The sequence below is a fragment of the Mercenaria mercenaria genome, chromosome 11 (assembly GCF_021730395.1).
Source record: "Mercenaria mercenaria strain notata chromosome 11, MADL_Memer_1, whole genome shotgun sequence".
In the NCBI taxonomy this organism is placed as follows: Eukaryota; Metazoa; Mollusca; class Bivalvia; order Venerida; family Veneridae; genus Mercenaria; species Mercenaria mercenaria.
The window spans coordinates 74,784,028-74,811,073 of NC_069371.1; the positions used below are offsets into that span (position 1 = coordinate 74,784,028).

General features: G+C 29.4%; 1 protein-coding gene across 2 annotated transcripts in view; it reads left to right on the forward strand.

The window, feature by feature from the left end:
- Window positions 1-26,029, forward strand: part of LOC123532158 (deleted in malignant brain tumors 1 protein-like) — a 128,809-nt gene extending 102,780 nt beyond the window's left edge. For both annotated transcript variants that reach the window (XM_053517766.1, XM_053517767.1), the window contains exons 25-28: window positions 20,649-20,739; window positions 23,004-23,157; window positions 23,907-24,033; window positions 24,266-26,029. In XM_053517766.1, the coding sequence (XP_053373741.1) occupies window positions 20,649-20,739; window positions 23,004-23,157; window positions 23,907-24,033; window positions 24,266-24,324 (431 nt within the window). In that variant the 3' untranslated portion in view covers window positions 24,325-26,029. The remainder of the gene's footprint in view (window positions 1-20,648; window positions 20,740-23,003; window positions 23,158-23,906; window positions 24,034-24,265) is intronic.
- The last annotated feature ends 1,017 nt before the right edge of the window (window positions 26,030-27,046 follow it).

The window sequence follows — 27,046 nt, forward strand, 5'->3', positions numbered from 1 at the left end:
TCCCTAATACCTTGGTGTTATTATTGAAATTATTATTATAAATGTTTTTTATAAAAGGGACTCATATATGTTACACGAGTAGTATAAGAATTGTTTGTGCGAAAACAGTATAACCCCATTTAACCTTCAATCCCCGGTCCAACCAACTAATGTCGGACAAATTAAAATACTTTAAAAACCACAGATTTCAAACATACTAAAAAGTTTTAAACATATATAATATAAGATGAGTTTACAAAATAAAATATATTGTTTGAAAGAAAGAAAATTTACTGATAATATAAATCCTCATTATGTTACAACAAAAAACGGGAGGCTAATGATAAAAGCTACCTGTTCGTCTTGTGGGAAAATGAAAGCAAAATTTGTTAAAAGTACTATCAAAGCAGGTAATTTAGATATTCATAAAGCAATGTTACCTTTACTACCTAAAAAAGGTTTAACACTTCCAGGATATAACTATTGCGGACCAGGAAATCCTTTAGATAACGGACCTCCTGTCAACGAACTGGATGCAGTATGTATGGACCATGACTTTTGCTATGACAGTGGTGTAAAAAAGAGTACATGTGATAAGCAAATGCTTTCCAATTTAAATAACACTAAATCAAAAACATTTGGAGAAAAGATTGCAAAACATTTAGTTGTAAAACCTGTAATTAAAACGAAATACAAACTTGGGTTGGGACAAAAACGAAAGTCAAAAAACGGGAAAAGGGGGTAGAGTATACCCCCGAAATAAATTGGAGTGATGAATTAGCAGAAGAATTACACAAACCGATTAAACGAAAAATTTCAAAAACGAAGGGTAATAGTTAATGATATTGATGATACTTGGTCAGCTGATTTAGTTGACATGCAAGCTTTTTCAAAATACAATAAAGGAATAAAGTACTTGTTAACCGTTATTGATATATTTAGTAAATATGCTTGGGTTATTCCATTAAAGAATAAAACCGGAGAATCTGTTACTGAAGCATTTGAAAAAATAATTTTAAAAGGGCGATTACCAATAAATTTATGGGTGGATGAAGGAAAAGAATTTTATAATAAAAAGTTTGAATCATTTTTGAATAAAAATAAGATTAATATGTATCATACATTTAATGAAGGTAAAGCTGTAGTAATTGAAAGATTCAATAGAACTTTAAAAAGAAAATTGTGGAAATATTTTACAACAAATAATACTTATACTTATTTAGATAATTTGCAGGATATGGTTGATAAATATAACAAAACAAAACATTCTAGTATAAAAATGACACCAACCGAAGCCAGTAAAAACTTAAATAAAGGTACTGTTTACTTTAATTTATATAGTGATTTAAAGATACCAAAGAGCAAAGCAAAATTTAAAATTGGTGATCGAGTTCGCTTAAGCAAACTTAAAAGACTTTTCGAAAAAGGATATACACCAAACTGGACAGAGGAAATATTTATAATTTATAAAATTAATAATACAAATCCCAGAACATACTCTATTAAAGATTTAAATAATGAAATAGTTCAAGGTTCATTTTACGGACAAGAACTTTTACCTACTACACAAGAAGTTTTTAGAATTGAAAAAGTTATTAGACGAGACTATAAGAAAAAACAAGCTTTAGTAAAATGGAAGGGTTATAGCGAAAAATTTAATAGTTGGGTTCCGTTTAGCGATCTTGAACAAATGTAATTTAGAAAATAAAAACGTTTAATTATATAAATGAGTAATAAAAATCTAATTTCTAATAATAATGAATAGAAACAATAGATCAATTAATTATTCACTTAACTAAACTAGCTGCTGCTTACAGAAAAAGTTATAAATTTTGTGGAAGAGTAAGTACTGGGTTATATATTACAGCAGGTATCTTTGGTTGTTCAGCTGCATTAGCACTTGTTCCAGCTATTCCTGTATTTGTAGCAGTTGCTGGTGCTGTTCCATCAGTAATTACCATATTTACTAACAGACTAAAACTTGACGACAAGAAATTTATTTTAAAAACACATCATCACAAAATAAAACACCTTATAACAAAAGCACAGATTGGAAAAGTAAATAAAGAAGATCCAAATAAAGTTATTCAGGATATTTTTACAATACTATTAGAAATGCAGAAAGAAAAAAATTATTCAACACCTCTTGAAATGCATATGAAGGAATTTAAACTTAACGGATATAAAAGTAAAAAAGAAGAAGAGCTGTATTAACTTTAACTTTAATTAAAGATTTTTTCTATAAGTATTTTATATAAATGAGAAAAATTATATCAGTTGAAGGTAATATTGCATCAGGAAAAAGTACGTTTTTAGATATTATTAAAGAATATAATCCTAATTTTAATATAATTCCAGAACCAATTCACGAATGGCAAAATGTTATGGACTCTGATTATAATTCATATAACCTTTTTGAACTTGCTGCTCAAGAACCTTCCAAATATTTATTTCCTTTTCAGCTAACAACTTTAAATAGTCATATAAAAATGTTATCTTCTGCTAAACAGTTTGATGGTGTTTCTGTTCTTGAACGTTGTTATTTAACTAACAGTAACGTTTTTACAAAACAACATCACGACAACGGTGTTATAAATGACCCCGAGTGGGCAGTATACAATCTTTTCTTAACTGATCATATTATAAAACCATATGGAAAAAACCCAATTGATGGATTTGTTTATGTTAAAACCGACCCAGAAATATGTTTTAAAAGACTCCAAAAAAGAAACAGAACGGAAGAAAACAAAGTTGGTTTAGATTATTTAGAAAAACTACACAAATTACACGAAGAATGGTTAAACAGAATGTTTCAAGAAGGTATTAAAATTTTAACAGTTGATAACAATTTAGAAAAAATGACTTGAAAATCTTATTCAAAAGATATAGATAATATAAACAAATTTCTCAAATCAATATAATTTCATTAGGTGTGTTTTTAAAGATTGTTTTCTATAAGTATATTATATATAGATGGTTAATAGAAAGGTAGATAGAATGATTATGCCAAAATTATCTAGCATTTTAGGAGAAATAATGAATCCAGATAAAAATTCATATAAGAAATTTCTTAAAAGAAGAAATGTTATTAAATCAAAACTTGATCAAATAGTTAGCGATGAATATAAAAATCATGTCATTGATAAATTACAAAATGTTATAGATCCTTATCTTTTAAAAAATAATTTATTTGAATGGAACTGCGGTTGTCTATTAACTGAAGAAGAAAATGCTGAAAGATTATGTGATTGTCCCAGACCAAATAATATTCGAAACAATCCTAAAAAAGTTATTGTAACCGACTGTGATACTAATGAAGAAAAAACATATAAAAGCAATTATGCAGCGTCTAAAGACCTTGGTATTAATTCTGGGTTAATAACAATGTACTGCAAAGGAGAAAACCGAGTAAAATGTGGAATATCAAAAACTAATGGAAAAAGATATAAATTTAAATATTTTATTTCTTCTTAAAGATAATTTAAAACTTTATTTATTTTATTATTTTTTTTAATTATTTTTTTAATCCTTTTGCTTAACGAATTTTATTTTCTAAATATAATATATAGATGGAAATCGAGAGATCTACAAAACAATATTATAAGAAATTTGAAATTAAAATTACATATAGACAAGATCCAAAGAATCAATTATATTTAACTATAAACGACTCTTACGAAATACTTAAATCTGAACTTAAAACTTTAAAAGGTATAAAAATAAACGTTGTTTTAAAAATAACTTTTGTAAAAATGGATAAAACTGATACAATATATAAATCAGCTTATTTTCAATCAAAGGCTTTAGAAATTATTAACACAAACGAAATAAAAAAATCTTTACATCAAGCTTTTGATGAAATAATAAATAGAATTGGTAATTGGATTTCTGAAGGAAGTGGCTGGAGAATAGAGTCAGTTGATGCTCATTATATAAATAGATATAAGTATAGTCCATTGGCTGCTTCAAGTTATTTAGAATTACCAAAACCATTACAAAATTCAATGAAAGGATTAATAAATATAAAGAACGATGATAATGGATGTTTTAGATGGTGTCATTTAGCTTACAAATTTCCTGTAACAAAACATTCTGAAAGAGTTTCAAATTATAAAAAACATATAAACGATCTTGATTATACTGGAATTAAATTTCCTGTAACATTAAATCAAATACCTAAAATAGAAGTTTTAAATGAAATATCATTTAATATTTTTGGTTATGAAGAACCTACAGGTATTTATCTATTGTACATATCAAAATATCAATACGAAGAACACTGTGACATGTTGCTAATTACTAATGATAAAATAACTGATGATGACTGTAAGAGGGTTAAAACCACTGTAGTCCAACATTATGTTTGGCTAAAAGACTTTAAGGAGGTAGGATACCTTGTTACAAGGGTAAATTCAAATTAGTTCAACCGCAGCATGTTTTTGTATTTCGTGTAATATGAAGTTTTAACTGCTACAATCTCAATTTCGTTTGTCTCTGTCCCTTCAAGTTCAATTTTTATCCAGGTTTGAAGAACATGACCCTCCAAAGGTATTTCATATTGAAAGAAGAAGGAAAATACGGATATTAACACTTTTCAGTGTATTTTATTTTCATTGATATCCGTAGAAGTCTGCATAATTGATAATTTTACTGATATGCACGTTATCGTTCTAATATAAGCTTAAAATGTATATGTCGCGGGGCTCGTGTTTCCATGGTAACGCATTTTCTCTCATTTTTAAACAACTATGTATAAAAATAGGGGTTTTCGACGGCTTCAGTGCCATTCTGTTAATGACCAACATGAAATATTTGGATAATATTATTAGCAAAATACCAAGTACTTTACATGGTATCCTATTTTTCTTAAATTTTAAAGTAACCATGGCAACAGAGATGTTTAAAATAGCTTATATCTTGCTGCTTGTCGTAATTTCTTTAAAAAAAATATGAATAAGATTATCTTTCTAGTTGATGTAGCTTTAAAACATATTATTTCTAACGTAGGTTACATTTTCGTGTTATTTGCATTTATTTTAACAAATTTCACAGCTTAGAGTACGTACAGCAGTACCCCTCGTCTGCCATTTTTCATGGAAAAATCGTTCAGCGTGCTGCTATTATTCTCGTGGATATTGTTGAAATGAAAATAAAAAGCCGAAGCTGTGTTTCTTAAATAGACCAGTGTCAACGCTTTTGAATTTTACATTTAGATACATAGGTCACGGGCTTCGTTTCCATGGTAACATCAAATCAATTCAAGAAACCACAATTTTCTACTGGAATTTGAACAATTTTAGATCTTAGTTTTAGTATGTAAGTAACAAATTATCAATGGAACCTGAAAAATAGGTATTACAAATCAAACTGCTAGACTTTTTATTTGAAAATGGCCGTAACAAGTAACCTTTCACCCAACTATCCAAACAACATTGGTTGCCATCATCCATTTTCTTACATTCCGCATAACATTTCAATGTAACTACATAAAAGAAGCAAAATATTGATTATTATTCAGAGCAAAAGACTCATAAAAAATATTTCAGCAAATAATGGTTATTAGAAAATAGTTAAAATAAAGAAAATGTACAGAATTACGTACTTTCAAGATAAAAGCTATTAATTTTGCGCGGTAACTGACACGTAACGTCATGACGTCAATGACGTCATTTTAAGGCAACATTGTTTTGAAGCGTTTCTGCGGCAATTTATTCTTATTTCTGCATATTAAACCAAAAAGCATTAGGATGAAGACAAGTTCAGATTTTTTTTTCAGAAAAAATGAATATACAAACACATTTAGTTGGAAAAACTGTCGTAAATGTCACTTAGCTTCCGGTTGGACATCGCACATACAAATATGAAGGAAACCCACCCCTTTAATAATTAATAAATAACAAAACAAAAAATACAAACAAGAAACATTTTTTAAGATTTGTTTAAACCTTTTCTCAAAAAAGAATATTAAATGAAACAACCCCAATTGTTTAGTATTAAGGTACCAAGTGTAAAAATCCCAAAAAGAGGGAATAAGTACAATTTAAAAATTATCAAAAAGGGTTTAGCAGTACCTTTGTAATTTATGCTGTTTTTAAAACAAAAACAAAAAGTTTTAACGCTTTCCATAAACTGAATCTTCATTTACAAAGCATACAAAAAATAGATTGGGGTTTGGGTTATAAATTGTTGTTGTTACGAACAATATAAAACCAACCCAATTTACAGAGGTCCTAATGCAGTTTATAATTTTATTGAAAAAAATGCTTGAGGAAGGGGAAATTGTAAAAAAATATTTAAAGAACATTTTAACAAAAAAACTAAGAAGTCTAAAAAGAGAAAGTAAATTTTAAAAAAAAAAATTTTGTCATACTGTGAAAAAAAATATATAGAAGGTAAAGTGCCCCCCGGGTTTATTTCATAAACAAAAATTCAGGGGAATGCTCCTCAAAAGAATATTTTTTTTAGACAACACCAAAATTTCCTGTTATTTTCATAAAAAAGAGTTATGGGGTCATTTATTATGCAACAAATGGGGAAATTCAAAAAAGAAATTAATGTTTTTCCCCTAACAATAGGAAAGATTGGGGGGCATTTAGATTCTGATTGGTTTTATTGATTCTTTCCATTTTTAGGTTCAAATTGGATAACTTAAAAAAAAATATTCCAGAATTTAAAAATTTATCTCAAGAAGTGTTTAAATAGAATTTTTAAAAACAAAAGGTGTTTATCATATATTAATGGATTAAATTAAAAAAATTCAAAGAAACAAATTACCTTCTAAAGAAGATTTTTTTAATTTAATTAAACACACATCAAAAACAAATGAGCATGCTAAAAATATCGGGAAAAAAATTTAAAAAAAAAACAAGGGAAAAGAATATAAATCACGATTATATTTAAAAACTGACGTTTATTTTTACTAGTATTCAAAAATTTAGAAAATTGTTTTAGAGTTTACAAATTGACCCTTTCATTTTTTTAGTAGTCCGGGGTTTTCTTGGGATGCAATTTTAAAAAAGACGGAATTAAGTTAGTTTTAAAAAAAATGATTTTTGAATGTATTTTTTTATAAAAGGGATGAGAGGAGGAATAATTTAAATTTTTCAAACAGATACAGTAAAGCAAAAAAATAAATATATGAAAATTATGACCAAATTGACAACAAATACATTTTCCCCTCGAGCCAAAAACCCTTTAAAGGGTTTGGGCCATGTGTCAACCTTTCCCCCGGGAAACTTAATTTACAAAAAACAATTCAAAAATTAATTGAAAAAGGAAAACAACTTTAAGTTAAGTGACTGAAACAAAAGAATTACATAAAAACCCACAACGATTATCCTTTAGCCCGAAAAAATTAAAATCCCAGACGAATGGCTTTCAATTAAGAAAAACTAAAAAGAAAAATTTAAAATAGGAAAAAGTAATGTAAAAAAATTATTCCCAATTTTTAATGAAAAAACAAAATTATGTAGTTCTTTAAAAAAATTTTAAAACAAATACACAAAAAGGGGTTTAAAAGAAAACAAAAAACAAAAAAAATTTTTAAACTTTTGAAAAAGTCCTTGGAAAAAAAGTATTTTGATTTAAAATACCCCAAAAAAGATCTAAAGCAAAAAATTCTTTAAAAAAAAACTTTTTTAAGTTAATAAACAAGCTGAATGGGAAAGACGAGGAGAATTTTACGAAAAGGGATTAATTTAAAATTAACTCATGAAAAAAACCCTTTTAATTAAAAACATAGCCAAACCTTCATTTGTTATTTTCAACATGTTTAACTCTAACCTTTTTGAATTATAGAATAAAAAAAGTTTGTTTTTAAAAACGACCTTGTTATTGGAATTGCTTTTTAGTTTTATCAAAATATTTAATGTTGATTTCATTAAATCTAAGGAAAAAGACGAGGGTTTTTGAAAATTTTATTCACGACACGATTAAAATTTTTTAGAAATTAAAACCAAAGATGCATAGAGGATTTTATAAGGGAAAAGGGATTATTTGATAAAGGTTTATGAAGTAACAAAATTTTTATTCGATAATATAAAAAAATAATTGAAAAATTTAAAAGGGAAAAAGTCCCGGGCATTCCCATTTTTAAATTTTGTGGGATTAAGAAGTAAAAGTTTCTTTACAGAAAACGAATTTAATAAAAAAATGAAAAGGGAAATTTTAAAAAACTTTTTTGAAAGAAAACAATAGTTCAAAAAAATTAAAAAAAACTTTGTTTAAATTAACCCCAAAGAAATCACACCTTTTTAAATTATTCGTTCTGATAAGCAAAATTTTTTTCCCAGTTATTTTATAAAAAAAAACATTTTATATTTTTATGAGATAAAAGATATATTTTTGAAATGGAATTGAACTTATTTTATTTTTTTAAATTAATTTTTAAAAATTTCCTTTAAAAATTAATCTTAAAAATATAAAACCAAAAATTTGAAAACTTTAATATTTTAACTTTTTAAAGAATTTAAAAAATAACATCATTATTTTAAATTTTTAGCAAAATTTAATAGAAATAATTTTTTTTTTCGTTTTTTTTTTACACGAAACTTTGAAAAATTTTTAATTTCTTATTTTTTGTTGAAATTAGTTCCCTTTATCTAAAAAAATTCATCAACAAGAAAATTAAAATGCAATAAAAAAAATTTTTTACATTATTCCCTTTTTTTAAAACTAAACCGGGACAGCATTTACATTTCCATAAAATAATCCACTATCAGTATCCAAATAACATGTTAAGAAAAAGGGAGGTTTTTTATTAATTGCGGTTCCAGCTCTCAAGGACTGACGTCCATTTTTTATTTTATTATTTTTTTCAAAAAATTTTATTAAATATTCCCTTAAATTTTAATTTTTCCAGTTAAATAAAAACTAAAGATTAACCAAATTTTGTTTTCTTTATAATTTAGTGTTTTTCCCCAATATGTAAAATTTGATGAAACATCCGTAAAAGGCAAAAATTTTTTTCTGTAAGATGAATCGTCATAAAATTCAAACATTGCCCCTTTTGAGATAAATTTTAATTTTTTTCATACAAGATGCCCCTCTGATTCAAGAAAAGCCCCGGGCTGCTATATTTACACTGTTAAGGGGAAAAAATTTGGGAAGGGATCATCATATTTCACCCCACCATCTAAAAAAAAATATGATAGAGTTTTTCCTCAGTTATTTAAAGGCCCGAGCCCCCGATAATAAAACTGATATCTATATATAAATTCCAGTTTTTTTGACTGAAAAAAACCCCTTTCTAAAAGTACATCGGTACAGCTTTTTTATGTTGTTGGTTTTTATGTTAAAAAATCCCCGTAATTTATGACATCGCTTGTTTAAAATTTAAAGTGATTCAACAAGAGATTGGGCATCAAAAAACCACTTAAATTTTCATATGTGAATACATCCCACCTTTAGGGTTAAAAATTTTTTTCATTTTAAGATCCTAATATTTTGTTTTCATGGATCTGTGTTAAACCCTTTTGTATTCAGAAAAAAAATACTTCATCCGTTTTTTTTTTTCTTTTTCTTTTTCCAATTCTTTTTTTTATTTTTTATTTTTTTTTTTAAGTTAAAATTTTTTAGCTAATCATCAAGTCGTTTGTTGTAGAAATTTTCAAAAGGGGAAAATAAATTGCAACAACTTTTTACTTTGTTTTTGTTTTTAAAAAAACCATTTTTTTTTTTTTTTTTTTTTTTTTTTTTTTTAGTATTAGCATAATTTACTTGGGTTTTTAGCAGTGATTGTTTCCCTTTTTTATCTGATATTTTAATACAGAGTAAAGATCTTTTATTTTTTTTTTAATTTGATCATTAAATTTATCTTTAAAATTATTAATACTTTTTGTAAAAAACCCTGTAAGTTACTTAATTCCGCGTACTTTAAATTGTGGGTGTGTAACAGAACTTCAATTTCCGAAGTTGTTTTTAAAATTTTCTAGCTGATTTAAATTTGGGTTTTTAATTTTTTAGTATTAGCAGTGACTGATTCTCCTGTTTAATGATTTTAAACTACAAAGCCCATTTTCCTTTTTTATGTTTTTCAACTTAGCTTTAAAAACCCAAAAAATATCTTCTTGTATTTTTTTTGTAATATTTTTAAGCTACTATTTTAAAATTATGAGGTTGTCAACAATACAATCCAATTCGAATTTTTTTTTTTAAACTCATTATTTAGAATTAATTTTTTTTTTAAATTTATCAAGCTGTGTCATGATCATCACCTCTTTTGAAGTGTTTTTTCCCGTCAATTTTATTTGAAGTTTTTTTGAAATTAATTCTAATAAATCTTTAGTTTATTTTCAGTTTAAATATTTTTTTATTTATTTTGTTCTTTTTCTAACTATACATTTTTTGTAACTTTTTCAGCCTCAATAATCTGTTTTTTAGTTCTTCATGTTAACATACTATTTTTAATTTTTAAATTTGAAAATAAAATGTTTTAAATTTAAATCAAAATACTTTCTTTTTGGTCATCTGTAAAAATCAGATTTCTTTTAAAGTTTTTATAAATCAACCATAGCTTTCATTCTTTTTCAATTTTATTTTGTAATTAACTATTTTAATGAATTCTTTTTAAAATTTTTTTGTAATTCTTCAATTTTTTACTTCTGCTTCTATTTTTGTTTTATTTTTTTGACATTTTCAAGTTTATAGCCCCTTTTTAAACCTTTGAACTTTTTTAAACAAAAATCGTCGAAACTGCATCGGGGTTTATCTGGATCCCTGGGTTTTAAAGGTTATTACCTCCCATATCTAAGTTGTTCATTGTGTTATAAATTTTCCTATTTTTGGAAGATACGTTTCCGTTCCTTTTAATTTTTTTAATTGTTTTTTATAGAAAAACCCACTTAAATAAATATCAAATTTAACTTACATACTTTCATGTTCATTTATTTTTTCTAATTATTAAAAAACTCCCATTATATAATTATTATAATTACCAGTAAATTTTTTTTTCTAAATATTTCCCTTTGGGTTTGTAAATAAAAGAAATCTTTTTTGATTGTTGCATTAAAAAAAGTTTTAGGGTTAATATTTGTTCATTAAAAATCTACATTTCCGTTTACCTGGATTTTAAAAAAAATATAATGTGAACATTAATTGGTTTTTTTGGTGTTTTATAGTAAGACTGCAAAATAAAAAAACAAAACATTTTTTGTGACCCCTTAAATAAAGTTTTTTGTTTTTTTTCATTTTGACCTTTTTTTTAAAATACAAATCAAAAAGATTCTATTTTTTTGTTTTTCGATTCAAGATTTCACAAGGTTAAATTTTGGTTTGGGAAACAGCTGAATATTCAAGTATTTCTTTTGGGAATTTTAATTTTTTTGCAATTACTAATTGGTTAATTAAATTTAATTTTTAGATTGTCTAAGTTTTTAGCATATAAGTTAATTTATCAAAATTTTTTAAGAGGTTTTCGGAGTTATGCTTTAATTTATTTTTTTTTTTCCAGATCCAGAAGATCCCTATTAACACCCAAAAACAGAATCGGGAAAAAGGGATAACTTTGTTTAAAGTTTTGGATTTATCACTTTTGTACAAAATTTTGGAATTTCCTTTTATAATAAAAATAATTATTCAATATTTTACATTATTTACATTACTTATGTTATTATATAATGAAATAAAACTTAATGAAAAAGAAAAAAAAAAATTTTAGTCGGGCAAAAATAGAGATCTTAGAGAAAAAAAATGAGAGAAAAAATTAAAAAAAAGTACAAATCGGGATATGTACACTAAAAATTTAAAACCAAATTACTGAAAAATAGAAAGCAAAAAGAACAATTTCAAGTCATTAAAAGCTTTCCCTGGAATTAAGGGAAATACGCTACTTCCAAAAAGATTTCAGAAATTGACACAAGGTATTGCTGAATTAAACAAAAGGAATAAAAGTAATTTTAAAAAACAAAAAGTGAACCTGCTGGTGGGTTCCTCAAGATGAACTTAAGAGTTTAGAAGATTATGGAAGAAAAAAGAGGGGAAAAACTAAAACAATGATAAACAACGAAAAAACAGAAGAAAGAGTTGGGAGCTAGCCCCAAAAGAATTTTCCGGAGGTATTAAATAAAAAATTATTTAGATCTTTTAGATGTAAAAAATATTGGCGCCGCAAGAAGTTTTTGAATTTTTCACATGAATGAAAACCCTGAAAAAAAAATGCTAGGGAAGAAGAAAGAGGATATATAGAAAGGTAACAAAGAAATAAAAAAAATTGGGGGTAATGAATTGGGTGCAAAAACCCAAAGAAAACCCCACAGATCTTGTTTTAAAAAGCAACGGAAGCTTTATAGCAATCGATAATTTAAAAAAAAAAATATAGAGAAGTAATCAATGATTTCTAAAACAAAAAAAATATAGGGGAAAAGGATAAGATAAAAATCCGATAAAGTTTCCCAAATGGACATTATGGAAATTTTAATTATTAACGTAAATAAACTTTATAGTCAAAACAAAAAAATTGCTAAGGGATAAAAAGAACGGGGGAAAAGAAGAAATTTTAAACACTAAAGTAGATAAGATTTGATTGATTTGTTTAATAAAAGATATAAAAAATAATAAAAAACATTAAATTTCATTCTAAAAAAAATATTAAAGAATTACAAAAAAGTCGGGTTTCCTATAAAAAAAAGATCTATGAAATTTAAAAAAAAGTAATTAGGGAAAAGGGTTTATGATTTTTGTCCATGTAATCCAAAAAATTGGTTAATGAGTTGGATTTTAATTTTGTGGTTCGATTGAGCAGGAATAATAATGAAAAAAACTAAAAAAGAAGTATTGGGTAGAGATCAATTTTTAAAAATAAATTTACTTTTACCAAAACAACATAAATTTTTAATAAAAAATACTTTTTTGAATTTAAATTTTAGTTATATATAAATGGAACAAAAAATAGTATTTGTTTGAAAAAAGTTTAAAAATGAAATAAAAATCTCCCAGTGATTTTACACAGATTTAGTCGTTCTTTTAAATTTTAGAAAAAATAAAACTTATGTTGTTGGTTTTGGGTAGTATTTAAAACATGACCTATTCTGGCTAATATTTGGAGAATAGACAAAAAAGAATTGTTATATAATGGAAGGATTTTAAAGATATTATATTTACAAAAGGTTCTTACAGTTACACAATTTGATAATTATATTAGGAAACAAATAAGTAAAATGATTAAAAAATTTTAAAATCGACAATTTGCACCAAAAGTTTGGGAATTTTTTTAAGTATTTTAAGATTTTGATTTTAATTACAATAATTTTTAAATTTGGATTTGGAAATATCAAAATTTTCTACATGCTTGGATTTTGAGAAAAAAAAAAAAAAAACAATACTGAAAGGGGGCTACAACACCAAAATAAATAACTCTGTGGATACAATTTAATTCATTGTGATCTTATTGAAATTTACTTGTTTATTAATTTAGTGATATTAATTCTTAAGTACTGCAGATTTAACAAGAATCCTTTTTCAAAAAACAAAAAAGAGTCGGGTATTTTGAAAATTAAAAATTTAAAAAATTTAATTAGAATTAATTACAGATGTATTTGGAGAATAATTAATTTTAATGGGTTGAAAAAAGTTTTTTCAAAATTAAAAAAAATATAAATTAAAATTTTAGTTTAATAATGTACAAAAAGTTTATGACAAAAATAAAGAATATTTTTTAGTTGATGCTCAGACCAAAAAGAAATCTACAGGTAAGGTATTGTGACACTTTAACGAAATTGTTTCAAGTTCACGCACTTTAATTAGACAGGGAAAAAACTTTGGAAACAGCAGGAAAAGCAGCCTTTAAAAGGGGGCAAAAAAGGTTGGAACAGAAGTTTGGGAAAATTTTGCTGCAGCGAAATTGTTGAAAAATTTTAAAAAAAACCTACTCCACAGTTGGGAATTTTTAATTTAAGGAATTAAAAAAAAGAAAACATAAAAATAATAAAAAAAATAAGGGGAGGGTATTTATATGAGAAAAAAAAGAAAATTGTCAGGACTGGAACTTCAGCTCGACAAAAAAAGTATTTAAAAGTTAAATTTATAAAAAAAAAAATAAAATATAATTATACAGTTTTAAACAAAACAAAAATTGTGAAAGAATGAATTTCTCCATTTTAATTAGATTTAAATTAAAACTGTCTTGGGAAATAAATTTAAAAACAAAAAAAGGGTACACTTTACAATTATGATAGAAGTTCATATTTTTGATTTGGTTTAATGGTTTTTTTTTGAAGTAATTAAATAAATAAGCTTGCTAAAAGGTAATAAATTTTGCTGATGGAGACCAAAATTTCTCTAAAAAATAATGCGCTTCTTAATTGTCAGTTAGGGTTAAAAAAAATGGAAAAATTGTTTTGATTGTAATAATTTATACAAGGCAATAAATTAAAAAAATTTTGTTAAAATAACTAATGATTAGCAGAACAACTGAACAAATGAATTTATCTCTTTAGATACTACTGCTGTTGCTGAAAGTAGGGAGACCAAGCTGGTAAAATAAAGGTTTTGCTACTAGGAAGTTATTTAATCCAAGGGGGTAATGAGGTAAATGCTAAAATTCCATTAATAATTTTTCATTTTTTCAGGATAGAAACTAAAATTATCCCCAAGTCAAAAAAATAACACACAGCGACAGATGAGAGAATTAATTTTTTAAGCTAATCTGCGATGCGGTAGAGTAATTGTAACAAAATTTAAATTTTAGGGTTCCCCCCCTTTTGGGTTTTTAAAAGATTTGGAATTAATTTTTAATTTCGAAAAATTTTACAAAAGCAAGATGGCTACCTTAGGAAATGGTGACACAAACAAATATACAAAAAAAAATAAAAACCTTTTAAAAAACGGGTGGGGTAACAAAACCCAACATTATTGTTTATTTACAACGACCGAAAAAGTAATTAAAAAGAACATAATCCCCATTTTTAGATACATTTAAAGTAATGCAGCAAAAAAAAATGCACTTTGGAATCTTTGTCGAAAAGGGGGAAAGGGGTTTTTTTTTCCAGAAACAAAAACACAAGTTATCAAGAATATATGATATGTAATTAATTATTATTATAAAAAATAAAAGACTACGGAAATCGCTAAATAGATCAAAATTTTTTTAATTATTTTATTGTTCATTTTAAATTGAATAAAAAAAGGAATAACTACAAAAATCCTAAATATTTTTAACATAAAAATTTAAAAATTCCCCCGGCAGCTAATATTCTGTTTTCGCAATTGTATTATAAGGAAACAGTTGAAATAAATACTGTTGGAAAGAAATGTTATTGTTTAAATAAAATAAATATAAATTTTAATAATGGGGTTAAATTATATTTAATATAAAGTTAACCAACAGGGACAAAAGAAAAATTAGCACAGTTAAAAAAAAAAATCCACATAATTTAGTTTTAAAAATGAACAAAATGGAAAATTTACTTTTAAAAAAACACAAATTAATCAATTTAAAAAGCTGTTACAAAAAAAAGGGATTAGAAATTAAAATTTCAAAAAACAAAGTCCAGTCAAGGGAAAAGGTGGATTTTTAGGGGCTTTGGCTGGTTTTTTTAGGAAAAAATTCTTCCCAAAGGCGCAAAAATAAACCCAAAAATTTGCCCCCCTGGGCATTGGGCTTTGTCTGGGGTGGCCAGTACTGGGGTCAGAAATACTTGGGGAAGGAGAAATTTTGGAGCTAAGAAAAGAGAAATATGATATCACCCTATCTACACCTAAAAAGAAAACAAATGTAGGATCTGGAGTGATTAATTAAACAAAAAAAAAAACAAATGGGGCTTTTTTGTATTTGGTGCTAGACTAGGGAAACCCTTTTATTACATCTTTGTTTAATGGTAAGGGACATGGTCAGGGCATAAGATTTATTCTCAACGGAGACCTTTGCGAAATTTCCCAAAGAAAAAAAAAAAAATTTTTAAAAACCAAAACTAACTTTGAAATTGAACAATGGGTAAACCAATTAAAAAATTTAAAAATTTAGGGGGGGTTTAGTAAAAAATTTTTTAAATCAAAAGCAAAAGGACGAGGCGGGAAAAATCAATTTTGATGACTCCGTTGACCTGGAAACATGGGTTGTTCTGAAAACTTTGACTTTGATCCATTTGGACTTCTCCACCAAAAAAGTAATTAATATATACCTGGGGTCAAGTGTAACAACATCAATATCAAGACAAAACAGTACATCTGTGGTTTTTTTATTTTTTATTTTTATTAAAATGTTACAAGATAAAATACCGTTTTATGAATTTTTTGTAAAAAATACTAAAAATTTAAAAATGTAAAACAAAAGAAAAACAATTTTAAAAAATTTTAAAAAAATGAGTTAAAATGTATTTTAAAAGTATAAAATGACAAGCGTAAATTTTTTACATAAAAAAAATGTACCTAAACTTTATTCCCTAAAACCAAAAGCGTATATTCAATCATGCTTTCCCATGGCATCTCAAACGGTTGAGTAATTTTAGTAACAAAAAGTTAATAATATTCAACCCTGGTATCCTATGCCAATCAAAGGGTTAGTGATTCACAAACATAAAAGTATTTAATATTCATAACCGTAGGGTTATGGTTAAAAGTGTAAAAGGTTGAGGATTCCACAACGGAAAGTATTATATATTAATCATGCGATACTATGGCCAAAAAAAGGTTGAGTGATTTCAGTTTTTGTGTGTTTTCAAACCTTTTGGTTTTTAAAAATACATATCAATTTGGCAGCTGGGAAAATAATTTTTTGTTTGCAACACCCAAAAATTTGGTTTTTCGTTTAAAAGTTTCATTCCTTAATCTGTCGTGTATGTTTTTTTACTAGCAAAGAAGGCCGTGTTCGTCGAACAATATTTCACCGGGCCGGGGAATGTCCTAGCTGTGTTGGACAAAAATCGTTTCTTTCGTTTCTCAATAATATTCAATATTCCCTTTTTATTAGAGTCTAAAAAAGATCCTTTTTATTCGTTTTTTTAATTTATCAAATTTTTTTTTTCAAAAGTCCGTTCTTTTCCAAATTCCAGAATATTTGTCACGTATGCAAATTCTATTTTACATGTCGTTGTATCCATCCCTTATAAGTTTTTTACAGTTACTTTGTAAAAGTCTCAAATAATCAATACTTTTTTTATTTAATTTTTTAAACAATCCTTATAAACTGTTCAAAAGGGGACCTAAGTTCATAAATCTGATGCAATAACACAGTCACGATTAGAAGAACGTTTAGCAAAGCGGAAGTTCTCTAGGGATAAATAGTTCTTTACTTTCCGATTTTTAAAAGAGAACTGAGTGTTTTCATTGTATTTAAAAAAGGTTATAAAAGGCTACTTGTTTTTTCAGTATGGGTTTTAAAGTTTTTTTTTGACTTTTTAAAGAAAAAGTATTTTAATAAAAATTTTTATAAAATATATTTTTTTTGGTTTTTTAATACCTTGCAAGTTAAATCAAGTTTTTACAAAGTTTATAAAATTGGGATTTTAAAAATTTTCCGGCTTGGTCGTCCCCGGACCGAGGATTTAAAATCAAATGGGGTTAAAATTTATTGCAAAACAATTTTTATTACTTTCACCACCCCCGTTTTTTTTGGGTGTTTTGTGGTTTTGGGGGGGTGGGTGGTGTGGTGGGTTGCGGCCGGTGTTTTCATTTAAAAACGGAAAACGAAAAATTTAGCAGATTGGGCCCTACACTTTCAAAGAAAGGATAGATTCTTTCTAAATAATAGGAAAACAAAAGAAAAATCATGCAAGAAATTCTGCACGGTTTTCTATAAAAAAACTTAAAATATAACGCTCAGTATTTACTGAAAAATTCATTAATTTAAGGAATAATTTTAGCAAAAGGTTTTTTAAAAAATATTTTTGCACGTGGTAGTTATACGTCGGAAAAAAAAATTTTTTTTTCGAAGGCGAACCCGGGGGAAAATTTGCACACGATATTGCCCGAGTTATAAATGCTTTGAACAGGTTTGGTATAATTTTTTTTTCGATTTTTCTTTGCCCTTAATCTAAAACAGTAGTTAAAAATAGAAACGCTCTATTGGCGCAACAAAAAAAACATTGACTCCCGCACGTTGACGTGAGTATTCTAGCGTTTTGACAGAAAAAAGCATATTAAATTAACAAAAATTTAAGCCTTCGAGTGGTTACGTCTTTTGCACGGGTTTAGGGTTCAGAGGTAGGGAAGAACCACGAGGACGTAGTCGATAAATTACCCCGGGGATTTTTACCGATTTAGGTAAAACACATCTTGCTAAACAATTGTTTGATTATTAAACCCTTAATCTAAAATATGAGATAAACTATAGTTACACCCTTTCTTGTTCGCAAAAAAAAAAACGTTGACGTTATCGCACGTTAACGTAGTCATTTAGCGAGACTTAAAAAAAACAAAAATAAAAAGGTTATAAACTTAAAGGGGTATTCCATTTTCTGTCTGGGAAACCTGTCCGAGTGGTTCAAGCCATTTGGGTTAAAATTTTACTTTCCCCCCGGGCCCAAATGGGGTTTGGGGTTTCCCCTTTGGGTGTATTTTTCATGTGAGGAAGCATGGAAAAGGTGGATATTTATCCGTCTCAGCGAAAAAAAAAAAAGGATTTGCCGTTTTTGTTTAAGGAGGTTAGTGTTTACGAAACAAATCTATCTCAGTCACTATTTGAAGAATAGCCGCGCTATTCTACCCCCCTGGCTCGGCGTCGGTGTTACATCTTGGTTTACGTTTTGCATGCAAGTATGTATAGCTACTATTTAAAGGCAAAGACATACAACTTTGAAATTTATTTCTAGCTTGACTATTCGAAGAATAGTTAGAGCTATTGGACTCACCCATCTCGGCGTCGGGGGTTCCCATTTTATTTTTTTTTTGTATTAAGTTGGTAACTAGAACCCCTTCTAGGATGGGTGAAAAACCCCCCACACTTTTTTTTCTGTAAAGAACGGACTTTCAGTGCACTGTTCCTAACTCCGTTTGCTTTTATTCAAAATCATGTCCTTTTCCCGGGTAAGATTTTTGGGTTTTTTTTTTTATATGTAAAATCGTAAACTGGTACCTTGCACTCACTAAAGGGGTACACACTTGTTTTACTGTGATTTTTGTTTGCGGTGCATGGGTAACTAATATACTTTGATTTTCACACACTTGTTCACTTCTAAACTAACAACAAAATTTCCAAAATACTTTGTCATTTTACAAAAATATGCCCCCTTTTCGACAAGCAATTTTTCGGTCAATTTTTATTAACTGGTACCAGAAAAAAACCCCTAATTTGGGAAAGGGGCTGAAATTTACAACCCCGTTTCCTACGATGATCTGACATGCTTTTGAAGACTTCAAAAATTTTTTTGCATTTTAAAAAAATATTATTACATTTTGACATTTTCAAGTCCCATAATAGACATTATTTTTTCTAGTTATTCCCCCCTTTTTTGGGGTTAGAAAATCCTTGTTAATTTAAACAAATTTTCTTCTCCCAAAAAATATAAAAGTGATTTTAAACTTTACATATGTCTTTGGAGTTTCCCAAAATAGTGAAAACAAGGTTCCATAACTCTAACGTTTTGGGCCCAATTATGCTTCCTTTTGGCCGCAGATAATCCTGGTTTGCCATCCAAGATACTACTAGTATCCCAAATCTTGTTCATTTGTAAAATTGAAACATGTTTCTTTGGGTTTTTAAAACTAGGGATAGCATCAAGTCCTAAACCTAAATGATTTTCAAAATTTTTTCCCCTTTTTTAATTAAAAAACCCCAAAATTTGTTTTTGGTTTTGCAGCCAGAAACATCCCCAAAAAAAAATGCAGATTTCTAGATCGAAACTCAAAAAATATGCCAAATTAAGGGGAATATGTTTTGGGATAACAAACGAAAGTGGAGCATTTGCGTCTTAAAGAGACCTCTTATTCCTCATTTAATGCAAATGTGAAGTAATGCAAGTTTTTGATTTTATGGAAATTTTGGACTTTCCGGGTTTTTCGGAAACAGTGACGCCGAAACAAGGGATTTGCAAAAACAGTAGATCTACTCACACAGAAATTTCCGGATGACTTAACGGGTCCGGTACTTTCAGAAGGAAGGCATTAGAATGGATAGTTCTAATTCATTAAAGATCAAAAGATTTTGAGAACATGTTTATAGGTCGTACAACATTCATTATGGAATTACCAAAAGTATTATCTACCTTGTATCACTGATTAGTTTTCTGTTTGTTTTATCTCGACTATTCAAAGAATAGTAGAGCTATTGGACTCGCCCGTGCGTCGGCGTCCGCGCCGGTGTCCGCGTCCACGTCCCAATTTGGTTAAATTTTGTATATGTAAGCTGGTATCTCAGTAACCACTTGTAGGAACTTCACACACTTATTCACTGTGATAAACTGACTTACATTGCACAGGTTTTATAACTCTATTTTGCTTTTTAACAAAATTATACCCCTTTTTCGACTAGGAAATATTTGGTTAAGCTTTTGTATGTAAGCTTGTATCTCAGTACTCACTAATGGGAATGGATTGAAACTTCACACACTTATCCATTGTCATAAGCTGATGTGCACTGTGAAGGTTCCATAACCCTGTTTTGCATATTTACAAGATTATGTCCCTTTTTCGACTTTTGTCTTCATTCAATTGACAAGGCTATTGAACAGTCGAGCGTTGCTGTCCTCCGACAGCTCTTGTTAAATTTTAACTTTTATTTTCAATTATTGCATGAACAGTTGAGTACATTCTTGAAGTGACCAGCTGCACAGCGGAACCATATACAACGGATAATACAGATTTACTAGTTCAGCTGATCTCAGAGGGCGGGTGAGTATTTTTTTTATCTTAAGATATACCATGGAAATGCCGATATTGCAAGCAGTCATGTACGGAATTATGCACTGGTCACCATGCAATCTTGAGCAACTAAATGCTCTGCTATATATATAATATATATACTGTAATCATTTTTACATATGAATGATGCAAATAGAATATTTATCACAGGTTTGAAAAAAAGATCATTTAAAATATTTATTTATTTTATGCTTACTGGTGAAATTCTGAAAAATATCAGTGAGATATTTCTCTATATCACTCACAGTGCCGAACTTCTTTTTTTTCTGATAAAATTATCTCCCTCGAAATATATTCATTAATTAACTCCCCTTGTTGCCTTTATAATTGCTGGTATCCTGTTATAATCCTAACATACAAGCCATACAGGAGACATGTACAGCTAGACAATCCTGTATAGGACAAGCTAGCTATAATAAAATTTGCAAAATAATAATAATGCTCTAGAAATGTTACCTTCAATGTTGGTTGCTTGGCCTGGCCTTGCCGTTATGTAGCTATATAGATACGTCTTTCCTCCACTTTTCGTCGGTTACTCACTATCGTATGGTAGATTTTACTGGCGACAGCGCATTTAGTTGGTTGTTGTCCTAGTTTATTATCACAAGACATCAACTCAACCTTACGTAATATGCCAGCATTTTCGTCGAAATTCTTCCCCACCCAGCCAGTTGTGTTCCAAATTCCATCCTATTGTGAGGCTATTCGTTATGCTATACAGCTCCTAGACCAATATTTCCATTAAATCCATGATGATATTTAATTCTGCATCTTGATTTTCCAAGGACTTTCGGATATTCCTCAATTGTTTCCCCAGTTGTTGACGTTTTTCGGGTTGTTTTTTAATCTGACCTTCAGCGTTTGTAAACAAAGCAAGCTTCCGGTTATTTAACGAACTGACGGCATTAACCGAAAAGTTTTAAATATGCTTACTTTACTACTGTCTATTGGCCGCGGACTGTGCATTTTTAACAAAATATTTTAAATGTAGTTTTTGTTTTCAAAAACAAAATGGCGTCGTGTTGATTTCACGGACCTAATCACCATTATTCGATATCAATGTGCCCGAGTGTCCATGGTAATTTAGCGGATGCATCATCTGTAACACGGTAGCCTACATAATTCCTTATATCATCATGAAGTATTGGTCTTATTTGAACATGTAAGCATGTGATAAACAGAAAATTCGTTGATCTTCACCAGTTAGCATAAAATAAAAAGAAAATTTGTTTGTTTGCAGTGTGATATCAAAATACATGTATAGCTTCACCGATAAGGGAGACAATTCTGATATTTTCAATTGTCTCCGTTATCGGTGAAGATATATTTCGATATCACACTGCAAACAAACATGTAATCACCAAATGCAGTTGGAAAATATTACATTCACGATTTGCGTGCTAGGAAAAGGATGCATAATTAGAGTTATACATGAAGTGGCGAATTCGGGCTTGAATACAACGAAACATATATGGGCTCATAGTACATGCCTGGCCGGTTGTATTATTTTGATCAACACGTACGTGTTTAAATTTGTGTCTCGTTACCAGCAGCCTGCAAACAAATGTCATTTGAGCCGCATCATGTGAAAACCAACATGGTGGTTTTGCGACCAGCATTGATCCAGACCAGCCTGCGCATTCGCGCTGTCTGGTCAGGATCCATGCTGTTCGCTAACAGTTTCTCTGGTTGCAATAGGCTTTGAAAGCGAACAGCATGGATCCTGACAAGACTGCGCGAATGCGCAGGCTGGTCTGGACCCATGCTGGTCGCAAAGCCACTATGTTGGTTTTCTCATGGCGCGGCTCATTTAATGCAGTTTCCAGTACAATTCGAAACATGCATCACTTGGCAAACAATGGTAATTATTGCTGAATTTATAGAGATATCAGAATATATTTTAAGATTAAGATTTACAAGTACCTACACACTTGTAAACGTATCTTTTTCACTGGCGGAAATGATAATTTGAAAGTCAGGCCATTCAGGGTAAAATTTATATAAAGATAATTTGACCTCAGTGCTATAAAGTTACTAAAATACATTGTGTTCTAAGCCTAAAATAATGCTAGAAAGTCACTATACGTTCTGATGTGTGTCGATGTAGCTTACAACATTGTAAAATCCAACCGAAAATGTTGAAATGATAAATAGGCCTTGCTTCTATTGAATTTATTTGAATATTTTGCATGAATTGTTGACAACTATGGTACTGTAGCATTAGAATTTTACAGATGTATGGTTGACAGTGAACTGATCAGCAATTTTAAAGACAATTTAGATGGAACAGCTGTCGCAACGTTGTGGTCATTCAAATCCGTTTATTACGACACCATCTTGTTGAAATGTGCCGTCATAATTTGTCCTGGTGCGTCAAACGCGTGCAATGTAAGTACTTTAGTCTACTTATAAGACCCTTTACACGTGCATGAAATTATACATCGAGGGCTTGGCGCAAAACTATTGTATCTTGTTCTTTATTTATATACACTTACAAATGTTTTGCACCAAGCCCTCGACATGTAAAATCTACAATTTTCAGGCTAAAATGAAAGTATCAAACTTTCACATTTTTAATTATTTTAACATACATATATATATCTGTCACTATGTCATATATAGGTATATTTTATCTTTGGTCATTAAACGTCGTTACGGTAGATATTATAAATAGTTTCTGTAAGAATGATAGGGACAGCAAACAACAATCATTACAAAGTGTATTCTTCCGTCAAATCATCGAGAGCAGTCTGATTTTCTATACAGAAATAAGAGGGCTATTTACCCATTTCACTTAATAATAAAAAAAATACTAAAAATAAGAATCCTTGGCTGCAAAAAGTTTAACCATTTTCAACAATTGATTCATCAAATGCTGATTTTATCCGCAACTGAAGTAATTTTACCATGTTCACTGCATACATAATCCGTAGGCTTACTCCAAGCAAGAGCAGTAGGTTGTTGTAACAGAATAAAATGCCCCCGGCCCCACCCCCGAGATTCCTGACCACATCATCGCATATGATACACCAGTATGGTATTGTCCAAGAAGCGAACATGTGAGCTAAAATAAATCAGGTCCCATGCAAGAGAAATACTGCATGTTTCTTTTTAATAATAATCACATTTTCATGCAGACGACATGTTCACGACTGAAAAGAGATATTCCTGACCGACCATACAGGCAAGCAGACGACAGCTTCTCGACAGTTGTAGAGAGTCGTCTACATGTAATAGATCACAAGTCTAGCGAAACAATGCCAGGTAATAGTTTATAGAATTTTTGATTTTCTTGGATAACAAAATTTGGGAAAAATATGTATTTTTTAAGCTTTAGAATCGCCATTTATAATTATGAAACATTTAGACTTAAATGATTTCTACAATCCTTTGTTTATTTACTGACAAATAGCAAAACAAATAATATTTCTAATAGCTTCACCATTTATACAATTTATTTTTTTTCATATACAATGTACATACATACTTGTTTCAGCACCTGATGTTGTGGCGGTTGTAATGTTTCAACTTGTCGCAGTGCTTTTGATAAAGTAAACAACAACAGAACTGTTTTGATCTGCATTTCGTAGTGGCATTTACTAACATTGTTTGCTTTTCCTGAAAAGTATGTTGTTAAAATTGTGTGCGTTTTGAGTTGTTTTGCTGCATTTACAGCATGTGTATTCTGTTGCCAATATATACATATTCTGTGCTGTCGTGCTGAGTTTACAACACTTGTATTCTGTTGACATTATTTGCAGTTCTGTGTTATCATGTTGATTTTTATGCCCCCACTTTTGGGGGGAGGGGGAGTCATATAGATTTGCCCTTGTCCGTCCGTCCGTCCTTCCGAGAATGTTGTGTCGCGCCTAGCTCCAAAAGTATTTGACGTAGAGTCACAAAACTTTACAGGAATATTGGACAGCATGTGTAGTTGTGCACCTAGGGTTTCGCGGATTCATTCAGTCATGTAGGAGTTATGGCCCCTGACTTTGTAAAAATTGGTCATTTTAGTGTTGTGTCGCGCTTAGCTCCAAAAGTATTTGAAGCAAAGTCACAAAACTTTACAGGAATGTTGGTCAGCATGTGAAGTTGTGCACCTGGGGTCTTGCGTCCGGATTCATCCAGTCATGTAGGAGTTATGGCCCCTGACTTAGTAAAAATTTGGTCATTTTAATGTTGTGTCGTGCGTAGCTCCAAAAGTGTTTGACCTAGCGTCACCGAAGTTTACAGGAATGTTGATCAGCATGTGCAGTTGTGCACCTGGGGTTTCGCGTCCGGATTCATTCACTCTTGTAGGAGTTATGGCCCCTGATTTAGTTAAAGATTGGTCATTTTATTGTTGTGTCGTGCGTAGCTCCAAAAGTATTTGACCAAGAGTCACCAAAGTTTACAGAAATGTTGGTCAGCATGTGCAATTGTGCACCTGGGGTTTCGCGTCCGGATTCACTAAGTCGTGTAGGAGTTTTGGCCCCTGACTTAGTTAAAAATTGGTCATTTTAATGTTGTTTTGCACGTAGCTCCAAAAATATTTGACCTAGATTTACCAAGGTTTACAGGAATGTTGGTAAGCATGTGCAGTTGTGCACCTGGGGTTTCGCGTCCGGATTCATTAAGTCATGTAGGAGTTATGGCCCCTGACTTAGTTAAAAATTGGTCATTTTAATGTTGTGTTGCACGTAGCTCCAAAAGTATTTGACCTAGAGTTACCAAAGTTTACAAGTAACTGGTCAGCATGTGCAGTTGTGCACCTGGGGTTTCGCGTCCGAGTTCATTCAGTATTGTAGGAGTTACGGCCCCTGACCTAGGAAAAAAAATCATTTTAATGTCGTGTAGTGGGGGCATCTGTGTCCCATGGACACATTTCTATTTGAACATTTGTATTCTGTCGACATTTTTTGCAGCTCTTTGTTCTGCATAAAGCATAACGTATTGCAGGCATATATCCTATTGCTTTACAGAAAATGTCAATATATTGAAACCTGTTAGTATATTGCATGTATATTGTCCTGTTGCTATACAGAGAAATTAATCTGTTGAAAATTGTTGGTATATTGCATGTATATTGTCCTGTTACTATACAGAGAAATTAATCTGTTGAAAAATGTTGGTATATTGCTTGTATATTGTCCTGTTGCTATACAGAGAAATTAATCTGTTGAAAAATGTTGGTATATTGCTTGTATATTATCCTGTTGCTTGCATAAAACAATACATATATTTCTTTTAGCAATTATTAAAGACATTAATGTGATTGCAATTCAAGCATTTGTGTTTTATATCAACAAAATAGTAAAGAAAAAACACACAAAAAACACTCAGGTCGCCCAACACAATATAAACGGAAAGTTTGCAGGCTACGTACCCTTGTCTTGGACGGAAATTAAAATGCACGCTACCTTCCACGCCCTACAGATCCAGGTTGAGTTGAACTAAACAATTACACATGTTACAAGAATATAATAATATTAAGACACACCCGTAGGTGTATTCATATGGCGGTGTACATGAAACCTTCAGTGAGTGCAATTCAACGAAAAGCGACATTTGATAAACCGGACTTCTTCTATAGAAAATATAACTTTGATCCGACATACGGAACATAAATAAGTAGCAAACCTATAATATAGGGACATGTTATAACATCTGCAGAATCCCGAGTATATATCCCACACGTTAACTCAAACGATAGCATGTTTGATAATTATGATTTGTCTTCATTAAAACGTTTCAATACAGAAAATATTTTTGTTTAACATTACAGTATGCACTTAACTTCTATCATTGACAACCTTTTTGAGTTCAACTATGCATGACAACTATAACAATCAAACAATAATATAATAAATTGTCGTTTAAATTATCGTGCGGGAGTAGTAATCTTTTTTTATTGTTTGAAAATTAAGGGATTAAGAAAAGTTTCCATATACCAAACTTCAAAAGAGACAGGAAAGAATTTTTACAGAGGTAACATTCAAACCTGTTTATTAGAAATCACCCTTTGACGAGACAGAAAGTCGTCTTTATTGGCTCGGCGATTAGATATACCAGTCTGTTAATGTTAAGATAAGTTCACTGTAGCCATGTGGTCTCTGCTGAGAGGTGATCTTAAGCAAAGGTTTGATCGTATACTGCTTTTAGATTTTGCAGAATACGAGTTTAAACTATTATCAAGTGACCTGGCAGTAAGTAGAAACAAAAGTATTCCCCGGAGGGCCTAGGTATGACCGGCTATGCATTCAATAAATGTTTTATTACATGACTTCAGAAATATATT